The sequence below is a fragment of the Mesitornis unicolor genome, unplaced genomic scaffold (assembly GCF_000695765.1).
Source record: "Mesitornis unicolor isolate BGI_N332 unplaced genomic scaffold, ASM69576v1 scaffold17759, whole genome shotgun sequence".
NCBI lineage: Eukaryota > Metazoa > Chordata > Aves > Mesitornithiformes > Mesitornithidae > Mesitornis > Mesitornis unicolor.
Genome location: NW_010208152.1, coordinates 12775 through 27320, shown reverse-complemented (window position 1 = coordinate 27320; position 14546 = coordinate 12775). Strand labels below are relative to the sequence as shown.

The 14546-nt window shown below is 43.2% G+C and overlaps 1 protein-coding gene across 1 annotated transcript in view; it reads right to left on the bottom strand.

The window, feature by feature from the left end:
• IQGAP1 (IQ motif containing GTPase activating protein 1) overlaps positions 1-14546 on the bottom strand; it is a 59819-nt gene that overhangs the window by 33341 nt on the left and 11932 nt on the right. Inside the window, exons 2-6 of the mRNA XM_010192398.1 lie at positions 6392-6548; positions 5954-6031; positions 4166-4242; positions 1336-1403; positions 216-329 (exon numbers count right to left, since the gene is read on the bottom strand). Of these exons, the coding sequence (XP_010190700.1) occupies positions 216-329; positions 1336-1403; positions 4166-4242; positions 5954-6031; positions 6392-6548 (494 nt within the window). The remainder of the gene's footprint in view (positions 1-215; positions 330-1335; positions 1404-4165; positions 4243-5953; positions 6032-6391; positions 6549-14546) is intronic.

Genomic DNA, 14546 nt, shown 5'->3' with positions numbered 1-14546 from the left:
CAATACTCAAGCTGGTCAAATTATCACGTTCCAGAAAGAAAAGAAATTTTAAAAAAACCCCAACACACCGCACGAGGGAAAGAAGAAAACCCTTTTTCCGGTCTCCCAAAAGGACTGTACCATCTTACAACAAGGGGCATTAAAACCAACACTTAAAAAAAATCCGATCTGTTGATTTAAATTATCAAATAAAATGAAACTCCATTTTTTCTTACATGCTGCTTCATCCACAGACAGTTCATTTGCAAGGATTCCTCCAATCTTGCTGAAGGCAGGCATCTGAATACCATACTTGTCCAGCTCAAGCCTCATATTACTGATTTCCTCCTCTGAAACATACATAAAAACAGTTACGCAGGCTTAAACACATTAGAAATCAGCACTGCTATACCAACTGCTGCTACAAATAACTACAATAAGTTACAATTACTGTTTAAATAATACTTCAAATATAACTCAGTAAGTGAAACAAGATAAATGAAAAATGACAGACATTTTGTACACTTCCTAAAACCTACATTTCTCCCAGAAACTCATATGGGGATATTATATTCTGTAGTCTCTCTCACTAGAAAACAACACAAGACTCTCTTGAGGAGCTGGAAACAGACTCCATATTTCTGAGGTGCCTCAACTACAGCTGCCAACGGGTCAGGAAAATGCACAGGCAGTACTTTAGCATTCTTTCTTCCTGGCAGAGAGACAGTGGTGAGAAAAGAAAATGGAAGGTATCGAGATAGGCTGTTGCTAAATACCATACAAGTCGAAAAGAGAGTTGATAAGGTTTTGCGGGAAAATGAAGTTTGTACACCTTTTAAATCAGATGTGCGCCCTCAGGCAGGAACCATCACTAATGCAAAAGACAGAATTTGACGCTTCTGCACAAATGAAGGATCTGAAACTTTGAGGAGGCGCGTGGACACGAGGCTTTGCCGGCATCTCCTGCGGCAGAGCAGCGGGCAAGCTCTTCTGTGGCCGACAGCACCTCTACTTTAAACTGCCAAGGGAGGCCAGAACCGTCTACTCAGTTCTGAGCCAAAACCTCTGCCAAGGGGACAGAGGCAAGGTTTAGGCATCTTGCAACAGCGGCAAAAAAGTTAATGAGACCTTATTTGCAAAAGTAATTATTAGCAAACTGATGGCTATTTAACAGCCTGGCTCAGAAGCACCCAAATCAAACCTTTTTCTTAAATTACAAGAACTCCTCGCAGGTGTTAATTTTGAATTTAATTTGCACTTAGGATATTAACAGTAACAACACTTTAATTGATCTATACAATACCTAATAATGTATGAGATAAAGGCAGCACACATATCAGCACCATTTATTTTTACCTGTGAAGTCCACCTTCCCATATAAATCCTGAATCTGGGGGGCAAGACCCAGTTTGAACAGGTACAGGCTAGAATAGAAAATAAGCAAGTAATTAGAACTAGTAATTTTTCCTTGAGGTTCTGAAAACAACACAGATAAATTTAGAAGACAGAGATTCAAGGAACCACTCGGGTAGGCCAACGTAACAGCTCCTAATCCCCAAGAGGGTGAGCTGACTCTTCACCTCCCCCCTCAGCTGCACAGAACTGGTCCACCGCTCTGACATCTTCACAGAATGGCTGAGGCCAGAAGGGCGCTCTCCAGTTTGTCTTGTTCTAGCTGCCTCCTCAAACAAGGCCACACAGGACCAGGTTCTCCAGGATCATGTCCAGATGACTTTTGATTATCTCCAAGGGTGAAGACTCCATCACCTCTCCTGGCAAGCTGTGCCACTCCTCAGTCACCCTCACAATAAATAACATGTTTCTGATGTTCAGAGGGACCCTCAGGTGGTTCAGTTTGTGCCATTGGCCTCTTGTCCTGTCATGGGGCATCACTGAAAAGAGCCCGGCTTTATCTTCTTTGCACCCTCCCTTCAGGGAGCTGCATGCACGGCTGAGACTCCCCGGAGTCTCCTCTTCTCCCGCTGAACTGCCCCAGTGCTCCCAGCCCGTCCTCACAGGAGCGCGGCTCCAGTCACCTGGTGACCCTCCCCTCCGCTCTCCACAGTGCATCCGTGTGTCCCGTGCTGGGGAGCCCAGACCCGGACACGGCACCACAGCTGGGACCTGACTGGCGCTGAGCTGTGGAAGCATTCCCCAAGCCGATTCGGCTCACAACAAAGGCGTTAATGTCATCACTGGGAGCCTGAACGAAACAGAACTGCTACAAAGGGGGGGACGCATCCGCAGATCTGCGGACAAATGGGGCTGGGGAAGAGAGGCAGCTGCTCTTCTTTTGGCTTGTCGTGTTGGCTCAGTACAGATGATGGAAATGTACCCTCCATTAAAATATCTGATTACACAGGAACATTAAAAATAAACTATTAATAAAGTAAATATCCATTCCTCTGGTAAACGCTCAGTTTTAACGCGATTGGAAAGTACAGGGTAAGCAATTTCACCTTCTCACATGAGCTCAACATGTCAAATCCGAATCTCCGATCTTTATAAATCTAAGCAGATTTCTGTTTGTTTTTTTTACAGAACAAAACACAAACAGTAGGCAGGAAATGTTCTGACTTACGACCTGTCAACAAACTTGCATTCTAGATCTTTATTTCTTAACTGGAATATACTTTGGCACTAAGCCTGAAAAAAGAACAAGTTTTATAAAAACATCCTTTTCCATATTTATATTTACATGTCAGAATTACTCTTCTTTCCTTGGTAAGTAAAATTATTTAAATGATAACATTTTGAGGAGGTTGCCTTTGCAGAGACATTGGCTATGGAACATTTGGCCAAAAAGGTCAACAATTGAAAAAAATTAAGTGGTATGGAAAATGTATTATTAGATTAAAGATTAAAACTTCTACATCCTTAACTACTCAGACTGTCTGCCTCTATTAATTTTGCTCCCTGAATTAATTTTCTTTTCCTAACACATGATCTAGAGAGATTGCAGCAACAGCAGACACTGTGCTTGGGAAGCTCGGTAAATGTGCACACTGCAGACGCTGGGCCCAGGGCCGGGAACAGCCAGGACACGACACAAGAACGTGCCCAGGTGACAAGAACGTGCCCAGCCCCTCCTGGCAATCAGTGCCCTCAGTCGCTACTGCAGCGCTGCGAGGAGGAACTTCACCAGCGCCTACAGAAAAAGGAGCGCTGGTCTCGATGGTCTCGAGGGCACACAGCCCTTGTGTGCCCCACCATGGGGCTGCGCCTCGCTGCTCTAGACACTCCAACCTGTTCTACACAGGCAACTCATTTGAGATCTAAAGTTGGGATCAAGCTCGCTTCTATAAAGAAAAATTTCATCTGCAACGACCTGAAATATTAGATAACCTTCAGATAAATTAAATCCATCTCTGTGGATCTCACAGTGGCAACAGATTAGAGAGCAGAGGCCATTCTTCAGAATTGAAACTGTATATAATCAGTCACCTAGTAAATTCTACAAAAGGAATCGTTTTTAAATAAAAATCTTTACATGTTCCAAAAGCTACACCTGCATTCAGATCGGCATTCAGATCAGTTAGCCAGGTAAAAAAACCCAAAACAAGCAGCAAACCCGAAGAAAGAAACCAAACCCATCCCAACAACAAAAGCACACATAATGTGCCATTCTGTCAAACTGAACAGCAAACCATCAACAACTGAATCCTCCCAGTTTTCTCAAGAACTAGGATTACCCTACTTTGCCTATGTGAGATTTTAAAATTTAAGAGACCTTTCAACAAGAGTTCCTGCTTGATCACTGCTTGTGGCCATCAGGATACACACACTGCAGTACAACTCTGAACAGACTGGCTTTCATTCAGTGATTTGACTGATCCCTAAATAAACTAGCATTTTCCTCTCACAAACACTTTTTAGGGCTTTAGGCTTTCCTTTAAGCCCTTAAACGTTTAGCTGTGCCTCAGACAGTAGAGGAGGGTGAGAAGTGGGATGGGAAGGTGGCAGTCACAACATACTTGACTGGTTCTTTTTCCTTCAGCACCTGATTTGGCTACTGCCCAAGGCAAAATACTGGCTTCACGGACTTTTGCTCTGACCTGGTAAGACTCTTTGTTCTGCTACAAAATTCGTCCTCATCCAGCCTCCAGACCGGCCTTCTTCCCCTCTCACCTTTAATCTTTGCAGAAAGGTTGCAGAAGCAACTAGATTTCCACCTCGCACACCTTACCTGAGTGCATGGATACAATAGATACAGCGTGGCATGTTCTTGCGATCGTAGATATCTGTAGTTTCTGGGTAGAATATCTAAAGATAAAACAAAGTTAGCAGCCTAAATTATACTCTGTATAGCCAAACCGCACAACTGTGATAAGCCCAGTTCTTCTGCAGTGCACTAATGAAACAGCCCTCAGATCAAAACTCGCTGAGCTTCTCTGCCTTGGCCCAGCCCTGGTCCAACTGGACGGACCAACCCTTCTCCTTTTGCTTCCACCACCCAAACCAGGGCTTCCCTTTTCCTGCCCACGTTCTACACACACGGATGAGTACATCCTTTCTCTTGTGTGCCCACCAAGGTCATGAAGTACTAGGGAGGACTTTGGTGAAAGCAAAGAGATGAAAAAATACTTACAACAGAAGAGGAAAAAAACATTACAGAAAAAAGAGGATTTTGCTTGGACTAAATGAGATTGAGAGGAGACAGTGACAAAGGGAAACTGAGACCAGCACTGCGGTGCTCTGCATACAGTATTTTCAGTTAGCTGGACCCAAAAGCTTTCAGACAGCCTGAAATGCAAAACGCTTCAAAGTTCAACACAGGGGCTAACACTGGAAGTGTGACTTCATTCCGAAGTGCTGAAACTGTATGTTATTTTTTAGTTACTGGAAGGTTCCTGGCTGTTGCCTATGAGCGCAAAGTAGCATTGCTCTTTCTGTAAAGGCAAAAGCAACTGAAGGACCCTCACAATCCGACAGCACCGGTTCCCTGACTCTTCTGCATGGGAAATACTTGGAGTGCAAATATTTGTCAGTGTACTGGACCCCAACCCAGTTTCTTTAACATCTCCTCTCACGTTAAATAAATGGGACCCCCAAAACACTTACACCTGAAAATCTTGCCTCATACCTGGCATTTAACTTCTCTGTCTAGCTCCCTCCTCATTTATTTTCATTAACAATCTTAGCAGTGTATTTCAGTATTTTCTAATCCCAAATCTGTCCCTGTGAGATCACCATAAATACCAGCAAGGCTCAACTAGTAAATCCCAACAAGTTATTTCAAAAACATTAGCAAAAATATGACTGTTTAATTCACAAGTATGTATGCAAACAAAACATACATCAGATTAAACTACACAATGCCTGTTTGGTAAGACCAAGCACAACATGGCTTACAAAAAAAACAAACAAACAAAAAACTCCAAATGAACAAAAAACCAAACCAAAAAACACGTCTGTTTTTTTTAAAAAAAACTACTTACTATCCACATATGCAACTGCACTACAACAGTTCCATATGTTTTCAGGCAACAGTGTTTATTAGCTCTGAGGTGTTTATCTGGCCATTGCCCTAGCGAAGCCAAGAATTTCTATTTGATTAAGCTACACCAGGAACATTTTACCTTGATGCTTCCCTGTTCTCACAGGGAAATCTGGAGAAACTGAGAACACAGTATTTTCTGTTGCACTGCTTCTTTTAGCATAGATTTCTAAAAAAAGGTCCACGATCTAACTGTAGCTCAGGTATTACTCAAAAGAATGCGTGGCAAGAACAACGTAGATGTTATGCAAGACCAGTGAAATTAAGGATATGGTAGAGAAGGAGAAGTTATTTTGCTCTTAATCATTCCCACATATTTCAGCAAGTTTTAGGAGAGAATTTCTATAGCGATGCAGATCTAGAAAATGAAGAATTAACTAGACAAAGTCCGCTGACTTTTGTACAACAGCAAATGTTTCCACAGTATGCAAAGATTTTCTGATATTTAATTATCTGCACATAAAACATGGAAATTACCTTGGGGAGACCAATCTCGGCCATGGCATTTAGCCACTGGATTACATTATCTGTGTGCCGGAAGTGGAGACCAGTTGCCTGAAATAAAAAAAGGCAGCAACAAGGGGGAGGGCAGTAAGAAACAAGGTATCACAGGTTCCAGGAACAGCAGGGCGGTTCATTGCGGTGGTTCATTAAGTGAAATCGGTACTCCTACAGAAAAGAAGTCAGAAGTCTTCTATGTACGATTATATTGACTGCTTATGACAAGTTCTTTCATGAGTGCAAGCTAACCGTCCACCCCCCACACTCAACCAATGCTCCAGAGTGAAGGTGGAGTTTCTCAGGACACACTAATATGAACTAATTTTCTGCTTATTTACTCACAGTGCCTCCATGTGCACATTTTCCTATTTCAGATGCCTACCTAAAGCAGAATCTATGGCCAACAGTTCTCACCTTATATCTCGTCTGTTCCCTGTCATAGATTTTCTTCACAGAAACCACTTTAGGGGAGAAGAAGTTCCCGAGTTTGGCCAGGTACACTCCATTTCTCAATCCTTCTTCCAGCTCTGTTGTGGGAGGCAGCTCCTCGTTCAGACAGGCCTCCATCCACCTGAAGTGCAAGAAGAGCAAAGTGAGCACACGAGCACGTTTCCCACTCGTGAACACAACCCCATGCTTAACAAGTCTCGTGCTGCTGCTGCCTCACACTCCAGCGTACTTAGCACTAGGGGTTGGAAGTGGCTACAGCGCTGCCCCCCCCAGGCTGTGTTGTTCAAGTGCTTGTCAGACAAAGTGTTCAGAAGTGCAGTGTCCAGAAGCCAGTGTTTCACAAGTAGTTCAGATACCATCTCATCATGTCTCTCCTTCAGCCCATGATTTAGCTGGTACTGGACTAGACATAGCGGACAACCCATCCTTTCAAATAACTTGCATCTTCCTCTTGAGCACAGGCTTCTCTCACAAGCATTTCTTTACTCTCATTAAGCATCTGGTAGTTATTTCGTGACTTTGTACCACTCATTAAACCTCATTTTAGCTCATCTCTGAGAGGCACTGCAACGTTGTCATTAAGTCTACCTTCCTGATCTATAAATTTTCTCCCACTCTACTATATCTTTCATAAACAGGCATTCCCTTCCTCATAACAACTGATTTTACCTTATCTCATTTAATGGCATTATGGATCCTCGTGACAAAAACAAAGATTACAGTAGCAAATACTTTGAGAAGCTGCTGTTCTCCCAACCTGCACAGAGCCACCAGAGGCCGTGCATCACTCGCTCGGCTGCGTGGTCTCTTCCAGAGACGCGGCAGTCCCTGCAGTCCTGTCCTATGGGAAAGGGGACGCGCAGCCACGGCCACTTTTGAAAGCGTTTTCTTCAGGCTGTGCCTCACCTGCAGCTAAACTGCAAACCTCTTATGGGACAGAGGAGCCTTGGATCAATAAAGACCACAGAAAAGTGGCTTTCAAGACAATAGTGGCCCAGAAGAGTGGCAGCCCATAATTACAAAGCAGGACTGACAGCGTAACATTAGCAAGATTAATTTAATAATTTGGCTCATGGAGAGGATGAGTCCACATCACTGGGAATGATCTTCAAGACCAGCAAGTAGAGGATCCTGCTTGAACCCAATGAGCAGACTTTTTATATTCTAAATACCATTTCAGATGCACATATAACTGTAAACTATTTAGTTCCGTATTAATCCAGGCAAAATAACAGGAAAACACCATACTGGCTGCAAGTTTTAATATTAAATTAATAACTGTAGTATATTAACACAATTTCACAGAAATCAGTCCTCTGAAACACATCTGGGAAAACCACGTGGCTCTGCTGACCAACCAGAACTGCAGACGTTTCACGTCTGCAAGGTGCAAGGCTTCATCCCTCATAATACTCTGATTAAAATCAAGCATTGTACATGCATACAAAAAATGGCTCGTATATACTGAGAATGAACAGACATCTGCAAGCAGTGTTTTCAGGGAGATTCAATGAATGGTGCTGCTTCTAACACATTTTGGCATAGACGCATGCTGTGCCCCCCTCTTTCAGTTTTCCAGGAAGTAAACACAAAAGTGGGGGTGACAAAATTAGAGGATAACACCAATATTAGCATAACTGCAACCTGTAATTAGCACACAGGTGGTCACAGCTTGACTAAGAACAGGACTGTTCAAATAACCAAGACTTTAGAGATGGTTAAATATCAGGTCATTACTCTGGCTTCTCTACAGACTGAGGACTGGAAGCTAAAAGACAACTGTGACACTGGAAAACACGTCATGAGCACAGCAGACAGCACGAATTCAAAGTTTAAAGCTGTCAGACCCAATGTGACTGTGGGTGTACACGAAGGTGAACGGCAAAGTCAGGCACTACTATTCTTCTGCGTTCCGACACTGATGGGACTCACCTTGTCACTGTGGTCTGCATTTTTTCCAAACTGGAGAGCAGGAATAAGACAGGGAAGAAGTTTTGATTAGCCAAGACAATACTTCAAGCGAGAAGCCTGAGCAACGCAGCGCATTTAGCCTGTTGAAATACCGACAGTCGATGACCAAAACCATAGTCACTGACATCAGCTTGCTCCGCCTTTTCTGATAAACAGCGCCAAATCTAAGGCAGGAGCACATGAACTGCACATGAATCAGTTTCTGAACCACCGATTTTCAGAGCAGCATGCAAAGCTCCATGGAAAAGCTAAAAAGAATTTAATCTGCACTGTCTCAGAAGATGACAGAATAAGGTACCACTCCTTCTGACCTTAACATGAAAAGTGGTATGTTACATGTTTACAGTAATTTAGAAAAGTAGTATTGTAAACATAAAATTTAATTTGCATTTTGGGGATCTTTTTGCACAGTTTACTCCTGATCTAAAACACAGAACACTATAGATGAGGTGCTGTCTGATTCGCCATGGCCAGATTTTCATCTCTCCTGGCAAGGCAGTAGCTGCAGTTCTCATTACAGAAGGCAGGCAGTTGTTCGTGAAAGTGAAAACTCTCACAGGCTGCAATATCTTAATGGTCAAAGGAAAGACAACTTTGACTAGTGCAGATATGCAGTCTCAGACAATCTTCTTAATTGTCTTGCCTGTATTCAGCTCTATCTTTTAGTTTATTTTTTTAACAGAGACGGTCTGTTACTCCACCACAGCTACTCCGTTTTCATGCCACAAACAGAAAGCTGTTAGCATAAACAGAATGCTTGCTAAAATTGACATTTCAAAGAAATGTACATCTTCACTACAAACTCAAGGGGAACGCCAGTCAAGTTCTCATGTCTGAATCTGTTACCTCTCCATCTCTCTCTACTTGCAATGTTAGTATACAATGAAATAGTACATAAAGCGGCCATCTGCCTTTTAAGATAAACAAGTCAGTGTTCTTAAAAAGACAAAAAGGTGTAACACTAGTGCTTTGTTCTTTGCTCCAATTCTGTATTTGCTTAAAGGTAAAATTCAAACACGTCTATTTAGCTCAGCTGCCACTAACCCTCAGGTGCCCATTTCTATTAACACAAGTTAAAATCAGCTGTAGCGATTCTGATGCCTACAACCAAGAGCATCTAAAAACTGACTGTAGAGCAAATACAGCATGAAGTCCTCAAATTTTTCATTCATCCCTCTTGCACTTGTTTGATTTTTTTTGTTTTATATCTAATCCCCGATGCCGTTTTCCTATTTGTGGATTCTGCAGCAGACAATTACACTTACAGCCTCACTGCTGAAAGAATACTCATGATTCAGAGGTTTTACAGACAGCTGGATTTCGCTGCTGTTTCTTCAATTATTCAGATTGTTTTCAGTGTCTGCATTCCTCTCCAGATCACACAGAACAATGTGAAGTTATTTCAAAAGAAGAAACTCCCTGACATTCCATAGCTGCTTGCCATAAAGTACCTACAGACAGACACAGACCCCAAATCTCAGCTCTGCTGATTCTTCCCTCTGAATGCAAACAGCTGCTCAGCTTCAAGACCCATCCCCTCTGCCCAGGAAAGCCTTCTCCTCGCACTTGGCTTCTCCACAGCTCCAGCCAGCAGAGGTGATGCCTTTGGAAAGCTAACAGCAGAAAACGGGCCAGGGAGCTGCTGGGCAGGTTGCCAGGGTAACTGATCACAAAAACAGGGCAGCAGCCATCTCAGACCCACACGACAGGACCTGGGAGGAGCGGGAAGAGAAACGGGAAGCTACACGTTTCTCAGCAACTAAAGCTCACAAAAAACAGCAGCAAGAAACACTTTTACGTTCCTGTTGCCAGTCCTCCCACAACAGGGAGTGGTTTTCTGCAGGAAACGGCCAACACACCAGATTCTTCCAGTTTCTGCTGGCTTCTCATTCTCCAGCCATCTGTCTCACTTCTAGGCTTTCCCAACCCCCAAAACTAAATAAATTTCCTAACCGACATCTCACAAAACTCTCCATAAAACGTACAACATGGCAGTTGTAGCCTCTGCTTCGAGTGCCCAGGTGACAAAGGCTCTGAGCACAGACACGGAGCTGGCTGGACGGGCCCAGAAACAACTGGGCCCCAGCACTACTGTGAGCTGACGTGGGACACTGCAGGGGGTGCAGAGGGAGAAAAACTTCCCCCTCTCGAGAGTGGATACTCTGCAGAAATCAAGAAGAATCCTTGCACATTCTGGGGAAGCACCTAAAACACTATTTGGAAAGGTACATAAAAATGGCATTTCCGAGCCTCAAGTCTCATGCACTCTTTGTGGGCTCTCCTTGCTTTCCTACAAAGCTGCGAGAAGTCGGAGGACTGATTTATGTGCACTTTGATAGCACCCGACTAACTGGAAGAGATGATGAGTCTCATTGCCTGGTTTATCCACAGAACAGCCCAAGCTGGAAGGGACCTCAAAGGATCACCTGGCCCAACCTCCCACAGGAAAGGGAGCACAGATGAGATTATCTAGCACTGTCCAGTCCCGACTTGAAAACCTCCAGTGCTGGGGACTACCACATCCCTGGGGAGGTTGTTACAGTAGCTGATTGTTTTCACTGCAAAAAAATGTCTTTCTTCTATCAAAATGAAACCCCTCCCAGTGCAAACTGCACCCATTGACCCTCGCTCTCCCCATGTGGCTCCTTGTGAAGGGAGAGCCTCTGTCCTCTTTGTAGCCACAATTTAAATACTGGAAAACTGTGGTAAGGTCCACCCTGAGCCTTCTCTTCTCCACAGGGAGAAGAGCTAACCCTCTCAGTGTTTCCTCACAGGGCAGGTTGGTTCTCCAGCAGCTGGATCATCCTTGTGCCTCTCCTTTGGACACTGTTCACACAGGTGAAAGTCACCCACTAGCCACCAAACACCAGATGACGTGCACCCATGTTCTCCCCCACCTTCTCTTTGCGCTCCTTGCCACCTAACTTCAGGAGAGCGACGGGAAGACTGTTTATGCAAAGCCTGTAAGGTACAGAAAACAAACACAACCCGAAGGACACGTTAAGGGAGGAAAGGAACTGAGTCAAAGTAGGAGTCACAGAACGCAAACCAGTTCAACAAGTTTTGACAGGAGCTCAGTATTCAATGTGAATAGCTTACCAATTTTATGTATTATAGGGATGGGAGCGCAGAGGGCATCAACTCAGGACACACACAAGTCATATATAGCAGGGGCTACACGTCAGAAGTTCCAAATAAGATATAAACCAAAATACCCCATATTAGAGAAGCTTCCACATGGCAAAGGATGCTCAGTCTCTCTAGTTCAAGTGAAAACAGAATTAATAACCTCAGAAAGCCTCATTGACCTTATATTTAGCACTTCAGGTATAGCGCACTTCAACAGTAAGTAACAATTTCTAAGTGGAAAAAGTATATATAGGAAAAAGTTGCCAATTTGAGCCTAGTTTAGCCTGGAAAGCATTAGCTTTCCTGCAAGCTTCTCAACAGTCTGCTGTAGTAAGACACTTGGCACCACACTTTCCTTTCTAATATGACATAAATACAGTGTTTTGTGACTGTCCTATTTCCTCAGGTTAATTTTATAAATAAAAACACAAACACTCTTAAAGGAATTAAAAAGCAAGCAGCTTCTTGAACAGAATATTCTCAAAGCGGCCTCTGCTGCAAATGGAGAACTGTGGCTCACAGTTAAACCGGGAGAACACTTCAAATCCCACATAACACCACGACACTGAGGAGCGCCGCCCGAGCCCAAGAATAATAGAGAGGCTCACAACCCAAAGCGGGACAGAGACCCTGGAAAAGCAATACGGAGTAGGGTCTACCAGGAGTTTCTGGGAACACCTGGCCAACTTCTGTATGGGAGCTACAAAAAGAAACAGATTCTTCTGCAAACTGCGATTTTTCTGGGTTTTGCTGCTTCAACCCAGCCTGCACAGAATCTCTGAGGCTGGAAGGGACCTCCTGAGATCCTGTCCAACTCTTCCCCGCCCCACAAGCAACCCTCTTCCTCATGCCTTTTGAGTGGGGCAAGAGCCTCCTGCAACAGCACTACCATGCCTTGGATCACTACACGAGGACTCCTGGAGGACATGGCGCTACTCACACCCTGGAGGAGTCCAAACACTCGCAGTAGGGCTCATAATACTCTCTCAAGAATCTTATTGGGGTAACAAAAAACCAACCCACTTCGATCAACCTATGAAGACCTGAAATGAAGAAGGGACAGGCCAGAAGCATTTAATGCCTTATGGAAGGACACAGAGGCAGTGATTTCTGTTTAAGTACCTCAATAAGGTAAGATAAATAGCCCATAATTAGAACATAAGCTGTCTCAAGGTACTTGTACATGTTTCAACAGGTTCCTAAGTAGGCGTTAATGTAACTACAAAACTAGGGCGATTTACATAAAATAACGCTCCCCCTTTGGTGCATTGCTTAACCCTTGGCTAGGCCAGAGGACAAAGCAAGGTTTTCAGAAATGCTTACACAGTTCCGCTCATGTACCAATATTGAAATTAACACCTGCCACCCTTACAAGGCAGAAATAAATGTGGAATTTCCAGATGAACAAGAGGAAAGCATTTCTCAGGTCCCGTGGGTCTGGGGACAGGAAGGGATCAGAACAACACGTCACCAATGAACTTTCCACAGGGACCTCCACTTCTTTTCTGCTACTTCAGCATTTTCCACCACCAGCACAGAAAAAAATAATTTTTAACTCTGAATTAGTTCTCCAATCAAGTTACATCACATGACTGCATAGGTAAAGTTGTACTCTCTGATTTTACTGAAGCTAGCTCAAATTAAAGTAGTAATTGCACCTTTCTAATCAATCAGTCCTACTGCTATGAAATGTTTTAAGAGAGTTTTGGTATAAGTCTCATTTGGTTTTGAGCTCTTCTGTTTTAGGACTTCTGGGGTACCAAAAAAAATAAATAAATAAACTAACATGGTAACGTGGGTTCAAATTCTTCTACCGAGATTTCTCCTTGCACTTCTTTAGGATGCATCCTTAGAAACTGGACAGTTTGGTGGGGATCCCCTTACAAAAATAAAAAAATTAAAAAGTGAAATTAAATAAAAATATGTTGACAATGTGACAGTGGTGGCCACTGTATCATCTGAAGGGGGGCAGGGAGGAGAAATGGCTGGAAAATGGAACTCTGGGTTACAGTATGATTTTACAGCTGACGTTATTTTGCAGACGAAGCCTCCTGAGGGAAAAGTGGTCCCCCAGGCTTTTCGGAGTGGTGCTGCATGTATGAATGAACGGGATACCCTGGCTCACTTTCTCCTCACCTTAAACTGCCCTTCCTCGAGATGCAAATGGAGCAAGGATGGATCTGAAGAGTCCAAAGGTCAAAAGGCATTGCAGGACTTATTTGACTCGGTTCTCCATCTAAACCTGATTTTCTGGACAATGAAAACACTTTTATCATCTTCCTGGTCACTGCATCTCGTTCAGTGTTAACACATAAGAAATGATGATCGTGATTAGAGATCACTAGGAATGTTGTTGGACTGCGAGTTGAAAGTGGTGCTGTTATTGCAATGAATACATACTGCAGAAATCAGGGCTGATTTTTGTACGTGTTGAAAAGGTTGCCGATGGTTGTTTGATTATCAGCCATATGATTCATATATATAAGATATCATTTTAAGTTATTAACCATATAATTTGATTATTGACTATTTTTATGAGATATCAGTTTTTAATAGTTTTTTGAAAAGTGCTAGTGACAACAACATTTAGTGTACCGAGCAGAAAATTTTTCTGAATTTTTTTTTAATGGTGCTAATGTTAGCAATAATTCTATATTATGAATTTTTCGTTAAATCTGCAAAATACTTGTACTTAGGGGAATGAAACTATTGTTTGCCTATTAGACACTGGGGACTCATTCAGTTGTAATGGACCTTTAAGTAAAACTTATGCCCATAGCTGGGGTCACAGGAAAGCGAGCTCTAAAACCATTTTTGAAACAGATGATGTGAAAAATCAGAGAAAAGACAGCAGATGAAGCAGCAAAGAAAATTGCTACAGATCAGGCTCCTGTTCAGAGAAGGACAATCAATTAACAGAGGCTTTGAAATGCATCAAATCCCAGGATGGATGGTGGGACAGCTTGTACGGAAATGCAACAAGGAACACACATGGGAGCTGATGCTGTTGTGGCAAGCA